This window comes from Mesoplodon bidens (genome assembly GCF_964165515.1).
Source record: "Mesoplodon bidens genome assembly, chromosome: X".
NCBI classification, from domain to species: domain Eukaryota; kingdom Metazoa; phylum Chordata; class Mammalia; order Artiodactyla; family Ziphiidae; genus Mesoplodon; species Mesoplodon bidens.
The window spans coordinates 128,793,391-128,816,275 of NC_138163.1; the positions used below are offsets into that span (position 1 = coordinate 128,793,391).

The 22,885-nt window shown below is 41.2% G+C and overlaps 1 protein-coding gene across 2 annotated transcripts in view; it reads right to left on the bottom strand.

The window, feature by feature from the left end:
* Positions 1-7,851: 7,851 nt before the first annotated feature.
* Positions 7,852-22,885, bottom strand: part of GLRA2 (glycine receptor alpha 2) — a gene marked incomplete at both ends in the record, with an annotated part of 185,931 nt that continues 170,897 nt past the window's right edge. For both annotated transcript variants that reach the window (XM_081221421.1, XM_081221420.1), the window contains one exon: positions 7,852-8,130. In XM_081221421.1, the coding sequence (XP_081077547.1) occupies positions 7,852-8,130 (279 nt within the window). The remainder of the gene's footprint in view (positions 8,131-22,885) is intronic.

Below are 22,885 nucleotides of genomic sequence, written 5' to 3' on the forward strand. Positions count from 1 at the left end.
AAATGCCAGTGGTAGTTTGATAGGGATTGCATTGAATCTGTAGATTGCTTTGGGTAGTAGAGTCATTTTCACAATGTTGATTCTTCCAATCCAAGAACATGGTATATCTCTCCATCTATTTGTATCAACTTTAATTTCGTTCATCAGTGTCTTATAATTTTCTGCATACAGGTCTTTTGTCTCCTTAGGTAGGTTTATTCCTAGATATTTTATTCTTTTTTGTTGCAATGGTAAATGAGAGCGTTTTCTTAATTTAACTTCAGGATTTTTCATCCTTAGTGTATAGGAATGCTAGAGATTTCAGTGCATTAGTTTTGTATCCTGCTACTTTACCAAATTCATTGATTAGCTCTAGTAGTTTTCTGGTAGCATCTTTAGGATTCTCTATGTATAGTATCATGTCATCTGCAAACAGTGACAGCTTTACTTCTTCTTTTCCGATTTGGATTCCTTTTATTTCTTTTTCTTCTCTGATTGCTGTGGCTAAAACTTCCAAAACTATGTTGAATAATAGTGGTGAGGGTGGGAAACCTTGTCTTGATTTTAGTGGAAATGGTTGCAGTTTTTCACCACTGAGTACGATGTTGGCTGTGGGTTTGTCATGTATGGCCTTTATTATGTTGAGGAAAGTTTCCTCTATGCCTACTTTCTGGAGGGTTTTTATTATAAATGGGTGTTGAATTTTGTTGAAAGCTTTCTCTGCATCTATTGATATAATTATATGGTTTTTCTCCTTCAATTTGTTAATATGGTGTAGCACATTGACTGATTTGCATATATTGAAGAATCCTTGCATTCCTGGGATAAACCCCACTTGATCATGGCGTATGATCCTTTTAATGTGCTGTTGGATTCTGTTTGCTAGTATTTTGTTGAGGATTTTTGCATCTATGTTCATCAGTGATATTGGCCTGTAGTTTTCTTTCTTTGTGACATCTTTGTCTGGTTTTGGTATCAGGGTGATGGTGGCCTTGTAGAATGAGTTTGGGAGCGTTCCTCCCTCTGCTATATTTTGGAAGAGTTTGAGAAGGATAAGTGTTAGCTCTTCTCTAAATATTTGGTAGAATTCGCCTGTGAAGCCATCTGGTCTTGGGCTTTTGTTTGTTGGAAGATTTTTAATCACAGTCTCAATTTCAGTGCTTGTGATTGGTCTGTTCATATTTTCTATTTCTTCCTGGTTTAGTCTCAGCAGGTTGTGCATTTCTAAGAATTTGTCCATTTCTTCCAGGTTGTCCATTTTATTGACATAGAGTTGCTTGTAGTAATCTATGATCCTTTGTATTTCTGCAGTGTCAGTTGTTACTTCTCCTTTTTCATTTCTAATTCTATTGATTTGAGTCTTCTCCCTTTTTTTCTTGATGTGTCTGGCTAATGGTTTATCAATTTTGTTTATCTTCTCAAAGAACCAGCTTTTAGTTTTATTGATCTTTGCTATCGTTTCCTTCATTTCTTTTTCATTTATTTCTGATCTCATCTGTATGGTTTCTTTCCTTCTGCTAACTTTGGGGTTTTTTTGTCCTTCTTTCTCTAATTGCTATAGGTGTAAGTTTAGGTTGTTTATTTGAGATGTTTCTTGTTTCTTAAGGTAGGATTGTATTGCTATGAACTTCCCTCTTAGAACTACTTTTGTTGCATCCCATAGGTTTTGGGTTGTTGTGTTTTCATTGTCATTTGTTTCTAGGTATTTTTTGATTTCCTCTTTGATTTCTTCAGTGATCACTTGGTTATTAAGTAGTGTATTGTTTACTCTCCTTGTGTTTGTATTTTTTACAGATCTTTTCCTGTAATTGATATCTAGTCTCATAGCATTGTGGTCAGAAAAGATACTTGATACAATTTCAATTTTCTTAAATTTACCAAGGCTGGATTTGTGACCCAAGATATGATCTACCCTGTATAATGTTCCATGAGCACTTAAGAAGAATGTGTATTCTGTTGTTTTTGGATGGAATGTCCTATAAATATCAATTAAATCCATCTGTTTAATGTATCATTTAAAGCTGTGTTACCTTATTTATTTTCATTTTGGATGATTTGTCCATTGGTGAAAGTGGGGTGTTAAAGTCCCCTACTATCATTGTGCTACTGTCAATTTCCCCTTTTATGGCTGTTATTGTTTGCCTTACGTATTGAGGTGCTCCTATGTTGTGTGCATAAATATTTACAATTGTTATATCTTCTTCTTGGATTGATCCCTTGATCATTATGTACTGTCTTTCTTTGTCTGTTGTAATAGTCTTTATTTTAAAGTTTATTTTGTCTGATAAGAGAATTGCTACTCCAGCTTTCTTTTGATTTCCATTTGCATGGAATATCTTTTTCCATCCCCTCACTTTCAGTGTGTATGTGTCCCTAGGTCTGAAGTGGGTCTCTTGTAGACAGCATATATATGGGTCTTGTTTTTGTACCCATTCAGCCAGTCTATGTCTTTTGGTGGGAGCATTTAATCCATTTACATTTAAGGTAATTATCGATATGTATGTTCCTATTACCATTTTCTTAATTGTTTTGGGTTTGCTATTGTAGTTCTTTTGCTTCTCTTGTGTTTCCTGCCTAGAGAAGTTCCTTTAGCATTTGCTGTGAAGCTGTTTTGGTGGTGCTCAATTCTCTTAGCTTTTGCTTGTCTGTAAAGATTTTAATTTCTCCATGAAATCTGAATGAGATCCTTGCTGGGTAGAGTAATCTCTGTTGTAGGTTTTTCTCCTTCATCACTTTAAATATGTCCTGCCAGTCCCTTCTGGCTTGCAGAGTTTCTGCTGAAAGATCAGCTGTTAACCTTATGGGGATTCCCTTGTGTGTTATTTGTTGTTTTTCCCTTGCTGCTTTTAATATTTTTTCTTTGTATTTAATTTTTGATAGATTGATTAATATGTGTCTTTGCATGTTTCCCCTTGGATTTATCCTGTATGGGACTCTCTGTGCTTCCTGGACTTGATTGCCTATTTACTTTCCCATATTAGGGAAGTTTTCAACTATAATCTCTTCAAATATTTTCTCAGTCCCTTTCTTTTTCTCTTCTTCTCCTGGGACCCCTATAATTCTAGTGTTGGTGTGTTTAATGTTGTCCCAGAGGTCTCTGAGACTGTCCTCAATTCTTTTCATTCTTTTTTCTTTATTCTGCTCTGTGGTAGTTATTTCTACTTTTTTATCTTCCAGGTTACTTATCCGTTCTTCTGCCTCAGTTATTCTGCTATTGACTCCTTCTAGAGAATTTTTAATTTGATTTATTGTGTTGTTCATCACTGTTTGTTTGCTCTTTAGTTCTTCTAGGTCCTTGTTAAATGTTTCTTGTATTTTCTCTATTCTATTTCCAAGATTTTGAATCATCTTTACTATCATTATTCTGAATTCTTTTTCAGATAGAATGCCTATTTCCTCTTCATTTGTTAGGTCTGGTGGGTTTTTGCCTTGCTCCTTTATCTGGTGTGTGTTTCTCTGTCTTCTCATTTTGCTTAACTTACTGTGTTTGGGATCTCCTTTTTGCAGGCTGCATGTTCGTAGTTCCCGTTGTTTTTGGTGTCTGTCCCCAGTGACTAAAGTTGGTTCAGTGGGTTGTGTAGGCTTCCTGGTGGAGGGGACTAGTGCCTGTGTTCTGGTGGATGACGCTGGATCTTGTCTTTCTGGTGGGCAGGTCCACGTCTGGTGGTGTGTTTTGGGGTGTCTGTGGACTTTTTATGATTTTAGGCAGCATCTCTGCTAATGGATGGGGTTGTGTTCCTGTCTTGCTAGTTGTTTGGCATAGGGTGTCCAGCACTGTAGCTTGCTGGTCATTGAGTGAAGCTGGGTCTTGGTGTTGAGATTGAGATCTCTGGGAGATTTTCGCCGTTCGATATTACATGGAGCTGGGAGGTCTCTTGTGGACCCAGTGTCCTGAAGTTGGCTCTCCCACCTCAGAGGCACAGCCATGACGCCTGGCTGGAGCACCAAAGAGCCTTTCATCCACACGGCTCAGAATAAAAGGGAGAACAGATAGAAGGAAAAGGGAAGGAAGGAAGGAAAGAAAGGAAGGAAGGAAGGAAGAAGATAAAATAAAATAGAATAAAGTGAAATAAAAGTTATTAAAAATAAAATATAATTATTAAGAAAATATTTTTAAAAGGTAATAAAAATAAAAACCCAAAATAACCCCGGACAGACAGAACCCTAGGACAAATGGTAAAAGCAAAGCTATACAGACAAAATTACACACAGAAGTATACGCATACACACTCACAAAAAGAGAAAAAGGGAAAAAAATATATGTATCATTTCTTCCAAAATCCACCTTCTCAATTTGGGATGATTCGTTGTCTATTCAGGTATTCCACAGGTGCAGGGTACATCAAGTTGATTGTGGAGATTTAATCCGCTGCTCCTGAGGCTGCTGGGAGAGATTTCCCTTTCTCTTCTTTGTTCGCACAGCTCCTGGGATTCAGCTTTGAATTTGGCCCCGCCTCTGCGTGTAGGTCGCCGGAGGGCGTCTGTTCTTCGCTCAGACAGTACGGGGTTAAAGGAGCCGCTGATTGGCGGGCTCTGGCTCACTCAGGCGGGCGGGGGGGGGGGGGAGGGGGAGGGGTACGGAGTGCGGGCCGAGCCTGCGGCAGCAGAGGCCGCCATGACGTTGCACCAGCATGAGGCCGCCGTGTGTTCTCCCGGGTAAGTTGTCCCTGGATCCCAGGACCCTGGCAGTGGCGGGCTGCCTAGGCTCCCGGGAGGGGGGTTGTGGAGAGTGACCTGTGCTCGCTCACAGGCTTCTTGGTGGCGGCAGCAGCAGCCTTAGCGTCTCATGCCCGTCTCTGGAGCTTGTTTACGCGGTGCTCGGAAGCCTTTCTCCTCACGCACCAGGAAACAAAGAGGCAAGAAAAAGTCTCTTGCCTCTGCGGCAGGTCCAGACTTTTTCCCGGACACCCTCCCGGCTAGCCGTGGCGCACTAACCCCTTCAGGCTGTGTTTACGCCGCCAACCCCACTCCTCTCCCTGCGATTGGACCTCTGAAGCCCCAGCGTCAGCTCCCAGCCCCGCCCGCCCCGCCGGCTGAGCAGACAAGTCTCTTGGGCTGGTGAGTGCCGGTCGGCACCGATCCTCTGTGCGGGAATCTCTCCGCTTTGCCCTCCGCACCCCTGTTGCTGCGCTCTCCTCCATGGCTCCCAAGCTTCCCCCTGGCCACCCGCCGTTTCTGCCAGTGAAGGGGCTCCTAGTGTGTGGAAACCTTTGCTCCTTCACGGCTCCCTCCCACTGGTGCAGGTCCCGTCCCTATCCTTTTGTCTCTGTTTATTCTTTTTTCTTTTGTCCTACCCAGGTACGTGGGGGGTTTCTTGTCTTTTAGGAGGTCTGAGGTCTTCTGTCAGCGTTCAGTAGGTGTTCTGTAGGAGTTGTTCCACGTGTAGGTGTATTTCTGATGTATCTGTGGGGAGGAAGGTGATCTCAGCGTCTTACTCTTCCACCATCTTGAAGCTCCTCCTCTAGAGGTGAATATTAAAACATTTTTCTCATGTGGGGACCACACCCTGCCTCCGAAAATTACACTTTGATTAGACATGATCGTTTAGCTTAGGATTTTCCCCCAAGGTGCCGCCCATCCCACCATATGTAGCATCAGGGCTCTTCCTAGGACACTTACGGTGTCAGGCCCATCTTTGGGAGGCATTTTAGCCTCAATTTTAGAGGAAGAGAATTGAGACCAGTCAAAGTCTTTGCCTTATTTGTTTGGAAAGAAGCGAGCAATAAGACAGAGATAGTGTTTTAGGAAAGAGGCACAAAGCATGGCACTAATCTTGCCAAAGCTGGGAATTGTGTAGCTTCTTGCCTAGTGTAGTGCAATTCATAATAATAATAATTTTACTATTATCTGTTAGCTATTGAGAATTTACGATATGTTAGACACCAAGCTAATGGCTTTCCTTGCATTTTTCTCGGCTCATCCTCATAAAACTCTATGAAATAGGAGCTACTCAGAAAAATCAGGTAACTTATCCAAGATAACCCTGTTGACAGGTGGCCGAGCTAGTCTATGTCCAAAATTCATGTGTTTAGCCATTCTGTGATATTCTTCTCTATGGAAATGATTCAATATTTGAATTGGTTTAAAAGGGTATAAACATCAACTTAGGAATCCACATCTTCCTGAAAATTTTATGAAGGATACCTTTAGTTAAGGAAAATCTACAAGGGCTAAGATGAGTTACCTCTGTTTCACTGGGGTTCTCAGAATTGTTTTTCATCATGGAACTCCATTCCTGACAAGATCAGGATGGATAGGTGGACAGGTTGGTCTTTTAAATTGCTTTTCACTTTGGTATTTTACGATTATGCAGTGCTCTTGGAACTTTTCCATATCTCATATGAAGTATCCAGTATTAGATTCTGCTCGCAATGACTACTAATACTTCCATGTCTCCATTTCCCTGTTTCTACAATGAGAATAATGTACTTTCTTCTTTCTTCATGGGGATACTATAAGCTACTCTTATATTACAACAAAAATATAATAGCTATGTAAATGCTTCAAGTTTATGAGGAAGACCAGAAACAAAAATGCGAGTTACCATTGTCATCTAAATTATTTACATTGTAACGCAAAAATGGAAAAACTCATAGCTTCTGTGGCACACTTAGCTTTATTGAAATTGAACAAATATTTTTAATAACCCCTTTTACAGCACATGTAAAATTTAATTTTTTCATTATGTTTTTTACAGGTTGTCTTTTATCTGAGTAAGCAAAAATACGTCTTTTTTTTTTTTTTTTTCTTACTTAAAACATGTAGCCAGGATTCAAACCACGTAGCTCTGGTACCAAAAAGGCAACGGGTTATGAAAATCACAGTACAATTTTAAAATTCTTTAAGTTAGTTAAGGATATTTCAAACAATATTCACTTGGATTGACAGTAGAAATCATGGGTCAGTTGACATCAGGACTAATAGTTACACCTACAATGAGAGCAGAAATGGGAAGTTCAAGCTAATATGAGCTACACCATTCAGGACACATCATCTCCATAAATACTGTGGCTGAGAGGCTGCGACAGCTAAGTCACACTTGAGTACTTAATTGCACGGAAATATAGCCAAAGTGAAAAAAAAATGTAGTGTGCTAACTTGGATCTAAAAGAAAATGGGCATTTATTTTTAAGAGGACATACGATCAAATCAATTTCACAATACACAATTCAAATCCCCAAATTACATCTAGGAAAGAAAAAGAGTATTAAAATGCACACCTACACGGACAGTAAAGTATAAACTTCTTCTTTGTGATTGGTATTTATTTTTTGTTGTTGTTTTCTCGATAAGTAGAAATTATTTATGACCCACAAAAGGATTCCTCAGGTGAAGCACTAATTATAGACATTGTAAAGAACGTAGCTCAGGAAGCTTGTTTTAAAAACGAGGCAGCATTTTCCTGAAAAAGTTTGGTCCTCAACTCACTCTAGGCTAGTCACTATGGTCAAATGGTAAGCATTTTCCTTTTGTGCGTGTGTGTGTGCACGCACACGCGTGTATTTAAGCTGTCTTTTCAGTACCAGAATTAGTCAAAACCAAACCAAACCAAACCAGGAGACAAATAGCCCTCAAGTACTTGACTTTGCATATGATGTCTATTTAATGCATCATCTGAAAGAGCAGTGCTAAAGACTGTGAAGGGAATTATGCTCACGTGATTCTGCAACACCATAATTTTGTGCAAACATTTTCCTTCATTGCCCGGATAACTTATCTTTTTTCATGTAGGTGCCAGGAGACCTGCCCCCATGATCCTCCCTCCCCCCTCCCCCAGTCTTCTCCTCTGTCAAAGTGATATAAAGACAATTTCACTGTGTATTTACAAGCACAACAGTTAGGCAAGAAGGTCCCAGGGTCTGAAGAGCACATCTATTTCTTGTGGACATCTTCATGCCGAATGATCTTGTATGTGATCCAGTAAAAGATGTTGAAAATGAGGAAGGCCAATGGGAAGGCAGCTCGAGAAATCGTGTCAATCCTTTTTGCCCGGTCCACAAACTTCTTCTTGATGGCATCTGCATCTTTGGGGGGCTGTGGGAGCTGGCTGGCAGGTGTGGCCTTGACAGCTGTTCCATCTTTCACTTGAAGGCAGTGACCCATCCCGTAACCACTGAAATTAAAACGACTTTCACGAGTAACATCTTCTTCCTGGAAGAATAAAGACGGGGAAGGCACAGATAGGTTGTCAGTCAAATCAGATGGAAGGTGCTTAAGATTCTTCAGAAGTAAAAGGATAAATCACAGTTAACTGGTAGTGTGGAAGGCTTTTGGAATGGGGAGTTGTTTTTCAAGTTCAACTCAATTATTCATGGAACAGATACAGTTCATTAACTTTTCAGGCTGAGAAATTAAGTGTAAGAATAATGACTCCATGGTCATTTTAATTAATTAACAAACAGAAATACCTACATTATATTCAGCACCGACTGACGTTCCCAAATTCTAGTTTATTGATCCACAGCATTGAATAGACTGTTTTAAAGCTAAATCTCCAAATCCCAGTATTACACTCTAAATCTAAGAAGAGGACTATTCGTTCATTCACTCACTCATTCATTCGTTCACCCATTCTTTCATTCAACAAAGCATTTACTGAATCTCTGCCTTGGACCTGGCTCTGAGCCAGGAACTTCTAGTATTGTGGCTCATTCATAGCCCAGTTCCTTCCATTAACATTGGCTTTAATGTTTGTGTTAGATCTAAGATTAACCCCTTAAATGTATAACTTTACCCCTCCAGCCCTCTAGTTTACCTCAGTTATATAGCAGAGATTAAATATTCAGTGTTTGGAGTTGAATATTTCTACCATGGTTTTTCTAGTGTCAACTTTTTACATTGATTCTTTGGCTATTCATATCTACCATATGAACATATGTCGTTTTAGCTGATGTCAGTGGTTTTTTGTGTTATTTCTACATGAATTAGACAAAAGACTGAAAAATTGTAACCTTATGGTAAAGAGCAAATACCCTACATAGAGACAAATGTATGGAATTTGGGTGTGTGGTTGGGTTGAAAAGATGGGATTGAAATGACCTGCTTAATAAAAATCTAGTTCTAAATAGCCATCGATTGAATCATCATCTTCTGCAACTAGATTACTGTTTTCTACAATACTGTGCCACCCCTTTGAAACACCAAAGACACTGCACTATTTATCTTGCTAGAGAAGAATGTTATATTAATTAATTTGGTTATATTTTTCCAAAAGACAGTAAAATTTGGTATTAATTTTATTTCATCGATGTTTATTGCATGTCAGTTGTGCCTTCACACATATAAAAGATATACTGAATGAAGGACCTTAAAAAATTTTATTGGAGTATAGTTGGTTTACAATATTGTGTTAGTTTCAGGTGTACAGCAAAGTGATTCAGTTATACATATATATCTATATATCTATATTCTTTTTCAGATTCTTTTCCCTTATAGGTTATTACAAGATATTGAGTAGAGTTTCCTGTGCTCTACCGTGGGTCCTTGTTGGTTCTCTGTCTTATATGTAGTACTGTGTGTATCTGTTAATTCATCCCCCCCGCCCGCCACGTTTCCCCTTTGGTGACCATAAGTTTGTTTTTGAAATCTGTGAGTCTGTTTCTGTTTTATAAATAAGTTCATTTGTGTCATTTGAATGAAGGACTTCTAACATAATATTCATGTGAGATAGCCCAACTGTAATCCAAATGGTACAGCAAGGACAAATTTAGGTCAGGAAAATCAGGCCAAAGCTCTTCTAATAAAATAACTGTAAAACTACTCCTTTATAAAACCATCTTCCCAGTACTTTTATGTATATGAGATTGTCCTGCACAAGTTGGTTCAGGATACTCTGTCTCATTTGTTAACAAAATGTAATAAGGATTTTTCATTCAACAATTAATTGTTGAGTGTTGAGTCTATGGCGAGCATTTTGCTAGATGCTGGGAGACAGTTGATGAAGTTGGACAAGAGCTCTACCTGCATGGAGCTTTCAGAACCCAGTGGAAGTGGCCAACCTAAAGGCATTCTCATATAGGGAAGCTGGCTAAGAAAACCCAGCCAGACATTAGAGTACTTCCATGTACTCAGCTCTATAAGCTCTATAATGAAGACTTCAACTGGACTCAGATTCAAAGAGTAAATCTGGTTTCTTTGTCTAAAATGGGAATGATATATTTTATGGGTGCAAAAGTTTCAAATATGTGAAATATTTTAAAATGTGGACTAAACAGGTATATAAATCATTACAGTGTCGTTGGAAGACTTATTAGCAAGAATGGAAGCACACAGGTCACTAGGAGGAGGGGACTTGTTAGTCACATGGGTTATAAGCAGTCTTATTCTTCCTGCCTATTACTAACTGGTAATTAGATCTTAACCAGTGTGTGAGAGAAGTAGAAACGGTGTGATTTGGTTTAGTTAAGAGATCCAGACTAGGAATTTGGCTATTTGGGTTCTAGGCCTGGCTCCAAAGGTTATAAGCTGTGCTGATCTGAGGCAAGATATTTATTCTTTCAAGGGCTCAGAGACCTCATGCCAAACTGTTGAGTCTGGACTAGGTCTGTGGGTCTCAGCTTTGGCTGCTAGGGAACCTTTACAAGTATATGTATGCTTGCCTCCCCTCCCAGCCTCTTCCAGATCAACTGAATCAGAATCTCTGGGAATGAGAGCTGAGAATCCATATTTTTAAGAAAAATCCAGTGACTCTAATGCAGAAGGTTGGAAACCAGTGGCCTAGATCAGCTCTAATGTCCAGCTCTAACCTAGTCTATGTTTTTAAGTCTAATATAACTTTTCAAGTGGAAACAATCCCTCAAAATACATTTCCCCTTATCTGCCTAAATTTACTGTGCTGTTTTTCCTTTACATATCTGTAGAATCTTACAAATTGCTGTTCTCACTTCTGTAAACACTTAGAAAGTCATGATTAAGTGTATAGTTCACTGCCTGAGTGAGATAAGATTCTTTTAAATTTCCTGGGTCCCTGAAGAAATAGAAAGAGTAGTTGGCTAGTAACCTGTTTTTAGCACATGAAACAAAAGGAAACCTAAATACACACATCCATGTTTCTTTTCAGACTGACTCATTCATTTAATTTCTGTAGTCTTTCTTCATATACTGTGAATGGACAGCTGAAGAGATTAACTCATTCAATTAACTAGCAGAAGCAGAATAGAATGATACCAGGTTAGATTATTATTATGTTGTACATTGCCGTGCAAACTGTGGGCGCTTAATAAATGTTTGTTGGGGCTTCCCTGGTGGCGCAGTGGTTGGGGGTCCGCCTGCCGATGCGGGGGATGCGGGTTCGTGCCCCGGTCCGGGGGGATCCCGCAAGCCGCGGAGCGGCTGGGCCCGTGAGCCATGGCCGCTGGGCCTGCGCGTCTGGAGCCTGTTCTCCGCGGCGGGAGAGGCTGCGGCGGTGAGAGGCCCGCGTACCGCAAAAAAAACAAAACAAAACAAAACAAAAAAACGTTTGTTGAATAATGAACAAAGGGAATTTTAAGAGAGTTTTCTCTCTGCTTGAAAATGCTTTCACCATTCATTCAACAGTATTTCAAATTATGCTTCTGAGCATAGTTACAACTAATTAAATCGATTCTTTAAAACTCTCCAGCACAAAAATAAATCTGTCATAGGTAGAATTTATCCATTTAATTTTTCATGTGCAGGAGATATGAATGCTAGTTTAAGGGTCTTCTTATTTACCATTATGATTCATTCAATGCACTTTAAATATAGAGCCTTAAATTACCCACATCAAAGGGTATAGTCTTGATTCAGAAAACATAATTGCAACCAATTTGAATTTTTGTGTTATAATGAATGACTAATTGCCTTTATAGCAGGTTCAGAATAAAAACGTTATGGTAATGTGGCAAGATTCCTATATGAGGGCAAAGGGAGATGAGCTTGAGTCATGGATAAACTGAAGCTAAAATAAAGAACAGTCTGTAGGCACAGATTAGTTGAATGTATTCACAGGGACCATCGGTGTAATCCTCTCAGTGAGGAAAGAATTTCAGGCATATATTCTCCATTTCTTCTAATTAGCCAGAAAACTAGTTACTTAATTATTGCTACTGACCTGCCATCTTCAGTATCTTTGAGCAGTAAATACTTTTGGCTCACTCAGTTTTGTTATTCAGTGATTAAATTCCCACAGAAAATGAATCATCCATTCGAAGTTTCAGTACGTGCAATTTCTATATCCCACTTTGATAAAATCTCCTTAAACCCTGTCTGCTGTAGGAAGCACTGCCGTGCAATTGCTATGCAATTCATTGGAGACTTATCATCTTATTTTATCTTATCCATCAGTTTTACTTATTGTAAAATTCACCCATTCCTGTGTTTGGAATAACTCTTGTCTAGATGTGAAACTGAACCTAAAGCTCACCAGAATTGCATCGTACTGAATTGTTTAAGCAAATAATTTCAATATAATTAAAGAATGTAGGATTTATATAATGAAAGATTTCAGTGGGACCCATATTTCCAATTCATCTTTTATGTCCTAGAAAAGAGGAAATAAAAGGACTCCTATAAACTGGGGTAGGGGAGAACTCTTTCCATCCCATTTCTCACTGAGATTCTTTGATTGAATCTTTGCCCTTCTACTGGAATAGGAAATGGCCCAGTTGGAACTGAAGTTTGTAGTGAGCTTCAGTCAATGCAAGGACATTATGCGGTCTCCAGCCCTCCTTAGGAAACAGTGTGAGTCCAAACACAAGCAGGTTTTCACCAAAAAAGTCCCCTGAGCAAATGCAGGCTGGGTGATGCTTAATGGTAGCCCTGCTTGGGCTTCCTAGCCTTGGGGAGGAGGGATGGCCTTGAGAAATTCTCAATTCTTTTTTTTTTTTTTTTTTTTTTTTTGCTGTACGCGGGCCTCTCACTGCTGTGGCCTCTCCCGGTGCAGAGCACAGGCTCCAGACTCGCAGGCTCAGCGGCCATGGCTCACGGGCCCAGCCGCTCCGCGGCACGTGGGATCTTCCCGGACCGGGGCACGAACCCGTGTCCCCTGCATCGGCAGGCGGACTCTCGACCACTGCGCCACCAGGGAAGCCCTGAAATTCTCAATTCTTATGGCCTCAGTTTTCTCCTCTGTATCATGGGGGCTTGGGAGTAGATATAAACAATAAATAGATACGTATTGATTATAATTATATACCATGCACTTAAAACCACAATCAGTCCTATCACCAAACCATCCCTACAAATCACATGGTTTCAGAGGAAACTGAGACCGAGAGAGGTTATGTGGCTTCCTGAGGTTATATTGCTAATAAATGTTGAAGCTGAAATTCAAATCAGGTCTGTCAGATCTCCAAATTGTCTGATTCCAAAGACTCTGGAAGTCTTTGTTTTTTATGAATTTGTCCCTAGCAAGCCCCAAATGGCTTCCATTCAAGATTATGGAAGAAGAATCCCACTGAAATTTGTAGAACAACAGATCTGAAATAAAGTAAACCAAATATAACCCCTTGTTGCTTAATGGCATGTGGTGAAATAAATTAAAACTGTCACAGTGTCATTTGGGGGCAGACAGTGAATAGCATTTTTTCCAAAAGAAAAGCAAATCAGTGGATCATCTCTTTTTCAGTGCAGGATATCATTATGATTGATTTTTGAAGACGAATGAACTTCTGGTGTTCATTTCTTGAGCACTTGCCATTTATGTATTCATATTTCCAACAAATGATTCCTTGAGCACCTATTATGTGCCTGGTATGTGGTGAGGGTACAGCAGTGAGCAAGGAGATGAAGTCTCTTCTTTTTTGGAGTTTACATTCTAGTGGGGAGAACAGTAACAAGTAGAGAAGTTATGTGACACACACACAAATACATATTTATACATAGACATATACACAGATAAGACACCCCGCACATTTGCACATACACAAACACACTCAGATAATGATGGAGGCTTTGAAGGAAAACAATGAAGGTAAGACACTTAAGAGAGATGAGTGACAGAGAAGTGGATGTTATAGATTGAGTGGTCAGAAAAGTCCCAAGGACATGCCAGGCACTATGCCATTTGCCAGGAATCCAGTGGCGAGCAAGACAGATCAGACTCTTGCCTTCAGGTGGTTCCCAACCTTGAGGTGAAGACAAACATTCATGGAAGAATCTCATGAGCACGGAATTACTATCTATGATAAGGGCTCTGAAGGAAAATTATAGGGCGTTAGGAGAACATATTAACGGGGGTCCCGGTCTAATCTGGCTGATAGGAGAAGCTTTTCCCTGGGGAAGTGATATTTCATTAGAGATCTGAAAAATGAGAGGCATTAAAGAGGGCACAGCAGAGTTGGGAGATGTCCGAGATAGGAAGGTTTGCTGCAATTGAGAGATGGTAGGATGGCTCGTGGAATGCAGAAGGAAAGTGGGGTGAGACAAAGTTTCAGAAAAGACCAGGGGCTAGATCACATAGGGCCTTGCAAACTGTGGTGTCGGTTTGGAGCTTTATCTTAAGAACCAAGGGAATGAAAAGATGAATAAGACCTTGGGTTTTGGGAGGTCATACAGAACCAAATACAGAATTATATGAGAGAGATTCTTGAGATATGTACAAAGGTTTATTGGAGCTCAGATGAGCCTGAAGCCTTTAGAGTTGGTGAGGGTATGGATGGTAATGCTGCTGAGATATACAAGGCAACATGCAAATCATCTATGATCCCCCTAATCTGAAAAAGAGTCTGTAGCTACCTATTGGTGTTTAGAACTCATTTCCAATTTTCTTTTTTTTATTATTATTTAAAATTTTTGCTTCCCAATCATGTTAAAGAATAGATAGACAGGGCCTCTGGATTATGATAGCTGATTTCCACTAATGTCTTTACTCACCAAAGGATAAGCTCCTAGGAGTATGCCCACCTCATCTCTGTAGTCCTCTTCCCTGGCACAATGCTGGGCCTATGAGTTATTCAAAACCCGTGCTTGGCAAGATCCTCTTGATTCTGAGAAAAGTCTCAGAAAGGACATGCTTCCTGGGGGAAGGGAGGGGACATCAATTGTCTCCTAGCTGATTTCCCTTTCTTGGACACTTGCAGCCCTTTCTGCGGCCTCTGGATCAGTCTTGCCCAAAGAACTTCCATTCTATCCCTTTCACTGCAGACTCACTAGCCTTGGCATTGTAGAGGAGCAGAGGAAACACTGGGCTAGAATCTAGAAGGCTCAGATTGAATTCCCTCAGCCCCTCAACATTTTTGCTCTTCTATTTCCTCTTTAAAATGAAGAGATTAGCCATTTGGCCATTTTCTTAGTTTGAGTATAGGACTATAATGCTGGCTAGTATATTGCCTTGAGACTAATCTCTAGCTGGTTGATATGTTTAAGACATTCTTCCCAACTGCAGACTAGACAGTATGCAAGTAAGGATCTTAAAGTCTTCTTCCTCCTGCTGCCCTCATGCCTTTGCTAGGGTTGGCCTTGTGGGCATGCATACTGTGCCCTCATACGCCCCAGTGCTTAGAAGGGTACCATACTTGGTTTAATGCTTTGCTGTAGCCATCTTGAAATTCATAATGATTTTTGAACAAGCGCCCCACGTTTTCATTTTGCACTGGGTCCCACAGATTTTGAAGCCAGCCCTGCTTTCTGCTCCAGTGGAACTAAAGGAATGCCATTGGCCCATTGCTTTCATTCCTGGCTTAATACTTTTCAAGAGTTTCTCATCTCCTTAATGACCACTCCTAAGCTCCTTTGTGACATTCAAGGACCCCCTATGTCCTGTCTTATACCTGCTTCTCTCATGGGGTTTCATGGTCTTTGGCTTTATTCTTTGCATAGAATACTCCTCACCTCTCTTCACTTGGCGAGCTCCTCCATGTCCTTCAAGACTCTACTCATCCTATTCAGGGTGCCTTTTCTTGACCCCTGAGCCTGGGCCTTGGGTTTCTCCTCAGCTCCTGTAGCACTGGGTCGCATGCCTCCATAATGGAACCTGCTGTCATCATAGTTTACATGTCGGCCTCTTTTATGTGACCTTCAAGTGGAAGGACCCAGTTTTGCATATCTTGATCGCCCCAGTACCTAGAACAATATTTGGCTAAAGCTGCCTATGTTGAATATTATATATAAGGTAAATGCTTCTTAAATGAATGTTGGAAAAAAGTCTTTTGTGATATGAAAAATGCTTTCCTAGCTTATTTATTTTGTGGTTTGTTTTGCATATTGAATTTATATAAAATTAGGGCCAACCTAAACTCAACAGTGCCACTCAAGAACTGAGGTACTTATGATCTATATTTGGAACACTGTCCATTTTTTTTGGCCCAGTGTTAAGCTAGTGAGCAGCCCAGAGAGTGTGAAAATATGTAAAATTAGATCCATCTTATTAACAATCTTAGCAAAAAATGCATGCTTCTTTGCAAAAAAAATAAATAGAAGAGACAAACACTCCAGAATACAGAGAGATAGTTTTTCATTTATGCATCTATTCGCAAATCTAAATAATAAAGGTAGGTAAATGAAAAGCCAGTATGTATTATATACTTGCAAGTATTTCCCAAATGAATGAGACCTTATCAGTTATTACCCATAGCAAAGACTAAGGAGTATTTGCATAATATTAAGGGTATTTGAATTCATATGCCATCCATTTGGGTTTGGTGAAGAGAGTAAAATTCCTATAAATCTACGGTCATCACCAAATATCAGTTTTAAGTCTTGAAATTTTAATTAATGGAACATTTTTCTTCACAAATCTCTTAAAACACATTAATACCTGCACTATGGTGCTGTGCACAATGTACACAAAATCATTACACAAAATCTCTTTCACGAAATCTCTTTCATTGCCTCAGTCACACATGTTATTTTTACAAGCCTCTCTGTGTATATAAAAAGAAAAAAGCCAGCAAGGTTTCTCATTCGGGCCAAAGCTCACCTCCAATAACAGGTGGAAGTTATGTGGGCAAGAGAGGACAAACAGAGCTCAGCTGTGGTGTGAGCTGGGGTTCCAAAACTGCTGTTGCCCCAGCCCGCAAATGCTTTGCAGGGGTTGGGGCATTGGGAGTTGAGCTGGGCTAAGAAAACCCATGAAAACCCATCTTTCTTTCTTCTTCCCCTGGTGGGTCTTTCTTGAGCTCCAGGTTGCTTAACTATGGCACTGTTGACATTTGGGACCAGGTAATTATTTTTGTGTTAGGGAACTATGTTGTATATTTTAGGATATTTAGCAGCGTCCCTGGCCTCTACCCACTAGAAGCAAGTAACACACACTTCCCCCACAGTCGTGACCATGAAAAGTGTCTCCAGACATTGCCAGATGTGTCTCGGTGGGCAAAATCGCCCGTACTTAAGGAGCCCTGCTTTAGCTGCTCACCCATGTGCGCCTGGGGAGGCTGTATTTTCTAGCGTCCCCTGCACCTGTGTGGGACCATGCGACACATCTAGTACCAGGAAGTATAACCAGCTCAATCTCCAAACCAGAATCTAGGCACCTCTTACCAGAGCCTCCACTCGGTGCTGAGCTGAGCTACCTGACTGGCGCATCGGAACCATTTCCACCAGAATTATAGTGATCACCTTCTACCTAATCCCCTGGCTTCTAGACCCTCCCTCCCAACAAGAAGGTCTCTTCTCAATCCAGCAACTAGAGGGATCCTGTTAAAGTGTGAGTCAGGTCAGATCTTCATAAGCTCGAACCTCCAGCAGCTCTCACCTCAGTAAAGTACAAGTCCTTGTGATGTCCCCCCTTCACCTCTCAGAGCTCAGCGCTTGCTGCTCTCCCTCTAGTCCAGGTGTCAGCAAACATTTTCTGTAAAGGGCCAGGTAGAAAATGTCTTAGACATCATGGGCCATCCTGAAGTATAGGTCCCTTTAATGCGTATTTTGAATCTAATTTCCTAAAGTGAACTATGTACTTCACTCTATTTTGGACCACACCTCACCTCCAGCACCCTGTTTTTTAATAGACTGGAAGTAATTATCTGAAAATAATTGTTTGATTTTTGGCTCAAAATCTATAAAGCAGAAATGTTTTCACTTAATGTCAGCTGCAGTCGTAGAGAGTAGTTTAGAAATCAGTTACATGGTTGTGATGTTTCAATGCCCAGAGGGAAGCAGTGCCTTGCATATGGAAATTCTTTCCTAGTAGTCCCTGTCAAGTCTGGTCTGGCCAGAATGCTCGGAAGACACACTAAATTCTAAGAAGCGTGAAGGTGAACACCTTCCATCTGGAGTATGAGCTGTTCGATGATTAGCGTAGTTTGCCATCTGTTCAGGGTACAAACAAAGTGAATGTTGAGACTGTCTACACAGTGCAGACTGGAGGGGACAGGTGGTCAGAGGGTGAGCCCACTGCCGAACTAAAAGGCGTAACAGCGACAGCAACAGCGCATCATGTCAAGCATTCACTTGCTTTCTAACGTGGATGGCTGCGACTGCCAACTTCTTCAGACCATTATCATGCTTTGATCTCTATATATAACATACACACTTGGTGTCAAAAAGTGGTTACTGGGTGAGATTACCTGTTGTTTACCTGGCACTTCCACTCCTGTAGAAGTGCCTGCCTACGGAATTTTCCAGAATTCCCTCCTTGATTAGTTCCAGGTAAGGGTTTGCCGGTGAGAGGAATTTGGGAGATTTGGAAGGTAGAAGGGAAGGAGAGGCCATTATTTTGGGGAGTCTTTGGGAGTCAGATGAGGCTGCTCTGTTAGACACAGCAGCATTACAGACCTTTCTGTGGGCTTCCATTTTATGATTCCACTTTGGAGGCCAGATATGGTAGCTTCTCAGATTTTCCTGTCAATACCTGCTTTTCCCCCCAGAGCTTCAGCTTAAAGTTCTGTCCTCTGACTATAGCCTTCCAGACCTTCCTTCCCCCAGTTACTCTCATATTTATATAAACCGTAATTTCTATAATAAACCCCTTATCCTAGTAGTGTGTATAGTGTCTCTGTTTTCCTGACTAAACCCATCCAGATACAGATGTACAGGTAATCCAGGCTTACAAGTACAAAACAGCATCTTTTTTTTTTTTTTTGCTGTACGCGGACCTCTCACTGCTGTGGCCTCTCCCGCTGTGGAGCACAGGCTCTGGACGCGCAGGCTCAGCGGCCATGGCCCACGGGCCCAGCCACTCCGCAGCATGTGGGACCCTCCCGGACCGGGGCACGAACCCGCGTCCCCTGCATCGGCAGGCGGACCCTCAACCACTGCGCCACCAGGGAAGCCCCAAAACAGCATCTTGATGCAAGTTACTGTAGTTTTCTTCAATTAAGATTTATTGAGCATCATAATGTACCAAGCATTAGAAAGAAATAAGGGCACAAAAGACAGAGCCCTGCCCTTGAAGTCAGTGTGGGATTGGTGGAGGGGGTCTAGAACATGTGAACCAGTGGCTCTCAACCAAGAGTGATTTTGCCCCCCAGGGGACATGGGGCAACGTCTGGAGACATTTTGGGTTGTCACAGTGGGGCAGAGGGTGCTATTGGCATCTAGTCTGTAGAGGCCAGGACACTGCTAAACATCCTACAGTACGCAGGACAGCACCTCACAACAAAGTGTGAATTATCTAGCTTCAAATGTCAATGATGCTGAGGTTGGGAAACCCTGATACAGACAGATGACTCCAATATAATGTGATATCTGCTATGATAAAGGAATGTACAGGCCATGGGATACTTTGGAAGAGGTGATGTTAGGCTAGAGTCATTAAAGGAAAGTTAGATGGCACTTTTTTCTGTAATAATACTATGGAATGCACTGCTTCTGGAAGAATACATGAATATTAGAGATATGTTACAGAAAAGCGAATGTAAAGGCAGCCTCGTTTGGTTCACTGAGCCTGCTTTCTAGTGCAACTACAGAGCAGCTCAAGGACACTTGTCTGTGCCATTTGGCCAGGTGTTAGTATCTTTTAATCTTCCTGTATCTTAATCAGGGAAGATTTGTTACAAAGGACAGAAACCTGCTCATGACAGCTTAAATGGGGGAATTTATTTAGGAAATTACTATAAAAATATTGTAAGAAAATCTCTTGAGTCACCAAGGATAGAGAAGCAGTGCCCTGTAAAGGTAAGAAGGCTGGGTTCTAGATCCAGAACTCCTGGTTTCCAGTCTTGTCTCTGTCACTAACCAGTGTGGGAGCTGGATAAGTCACTCAGATCTCTACGTGCCTCAGTCTCCTCTGCAGTAAAAATAGAGAATAATGGCATCTTCCTTTTAGGGTTTTTGAAAGGATTCAGTGAGCTAATGCACACTGAGGGCTTGTATCAGTGCCGGTATATAGTATGTACTCAGTAACTGTTAGCAACGATGGTGATATTGATGGTGGTGTAAGCAGGGCTACCAGTCCAGGAGCTCCAATAAGCAAGTCAGCAAACGAGATTATTCACCATCTCTCAGGGCTGTGATTCTCCCCCATTTCTGCTTTTCTCCTTTCAGCTTCCTTTACCTATGCATATTTCAACTGGGCCACTCCAACCTCAACCCTATGGGAACCTTTTCAACTCAGGTCCTTACTACCATTAGAGGTTACTAATTAGAGCCCTCTTCATTCAAATTCTTGAAAGAGAGAATGTCACTGACATCCCAGTTTATGGACTGTTGTACTTGAGTCATCGGATAGGAAAAGGGGTAGGAGATATAAACAGGACAGCCTGAGTGCAGGGTAGGGGGGCAAGGGAACCCTTCCAGGGTGCTGAGTGTTCCTGAAAGCCCACCACACGAGGAACCATAGAAGGAACAAGAGAGGCTGGCCTTGAAAACAGACGAGCGTGGCTCATATAATAGGTGTTTTCAGAAGAGGGAAGAGCATCTGTACTAATGATTCCAAGGTTGCTGATCAAAAACAATTGGTTAACGTTACAGGGAGACAGAATTCAACTCAACACGCGAAAGAACTTTAAACAACTCTATGCCTGAACATGGAGCACAACATCTTGGAAGGTAATGAATTCCTTGTTGCTAGAGATATTCAAGTGTTTGATCATTTCTTGGAGATGTTTGGTATTGATGTAACATGTGGGTTAGGGGCCAAGATAACCATTTATGTATCTTCTAATTGTGGGAGTCTCTGGTTGCGTATGAAAATTGCTAAGCTAAGAAGTCCAGGAGGGAAAACCAAATTGAAGGTGCTGACCCAAGTGCAGGAAAGATGTATTTAGTAAACTGTGCCCTCCTATGACCCTCCTTGACCTCCCGGAAGTGTCTGATCACTTTGATCCCATTTTGAGAAATCCTGCTCTAATGTAATCAACCCACAACAACAGTTTGGTTCAGGTGTATTTTCTCTTTTGATTATTTTTGACTCGCACACTATTTTATGTCCTCATTTCTAAGGGTTTCATTTAAGCAGCAAGTCCCTTGCTGCTGTTATAATGTTGAAGAAGATTCTAACATAGAATATATAAAATATATAATACAGAATAATTTAAAAAACCACAAATAGTAATGTGCAACCTCATATTATGTAAACTAGGCACAGAATGGATGTATTTTTAGAGGTCTACACAACATGTTTGTGGAGGCCTGTCTTTATGATAGCCACTTTTGACAGCCTAGAGGCTCCACGCCATAGTAGTACCCTTCCAAATAGCCGCTTCTTTCTTTCTCCTCTTGCCTCCCACTGCTCAGTTTCTGCTGAAAGGAGCTCAGAGGGAGAGGAGTAGACGCTGTTGGCTGTCAAAGGTTGGCGAGCTATTCATTTCTGCAGGGAGCTCAATAAACTCAAGAACTGAGAACTCAGTCCACAGGATTCGATCTATATTTGGTCTTGCCCTTGATCCCTTCCTCCTAACTTTGAAGAGATAGGTTAATATCATGATGAAATCACCCAGGTGTGACTTGGAGAAGGCTTAGGAGGGTTGACAGAGGGGCAGTGAGGCGTATCCTGAGGAAAGAGACGTCCCCGGGCCATTACTTCATTGCTTTCCACAGTTGCAGAACAAACACGTTTTCTCCAGGTGAAAAACTATAAACCTGCTTTCTCTGGCCGATCGTATTTCTTATGGAATTTGAATGATCCTGATAAGCTAGGTCTTCTCTGTTGAGTGTGGATGGACTGTAGGTTCTGTTCTAAAATTAACAGCAGTCGAACACTGTAAACCATGAGGAGGCACTTTTCCTGTTGCTTCTTCCAAGGACATTCAGAGCAGCAAAGCGAACCAGAAACACGACCTGTGCTCCATCCTTCTGGATTATTATTTAGTTCTGCAGATCATCTATGCCCCAGCTCTCTTCTACCTTCCCTGCAACTACTTGTTCACTAGTGCTTCAACTATAGCTTCTTATAGGCAACTGTTGCAAAAAAAAAATTAGGAAAAGGAAAATGGGAAAGAATGGAAGGGTTTTTTTTGTTGTTGTTGTTTTGTTTTCCTTTTCCTTTTTCTTTTCTTTTTTTGTTTTTCTTTTTTTGTATCTGTACTGCATTTCCAAGATCTCCCCTCCTCTCTGCTTCATTACTATGGTTACCAGATTTAAGATTTCAGACAGAAAGTTGTCTGTAGGCCCAGAGGGAAGATTGATTGCAGTAAACCCAGAAGACAGAGATTGGGCACAATTCGAAAATAATACCGGGATCCATTGATCTAATTGTCAACCAGTCGAGTTTCTAATTAAGAGAGTGTGCGTGAAGGTATGTAGCACAGGACATGGCATGTAATGGGGACTGTGCCTCCTTTTCCTTTTCAAAGATGCCAACGCAATAGTTATAATCAGAGGCAAAGAAGAAAACTTAAGTGGTGATAAGAAGATACATTTTCATGGAAAACAGATTTAAGTCCCGGGTAGGTGTCTCTTTCCCCCCAGTGAGTGCCTCCTTACAAGGCAGGTGTCACACCCAGCTGAGTACAACGCAGCTTCCACGCTGCAGACACAGGTTACTTCCTGGTGAGCCCACAGGGCTATGGGCACCACAGTGCTCAGGTGGGGAGTGGGTGGGGCTGGTAAGTCAAGGGCGAGGGGCTCA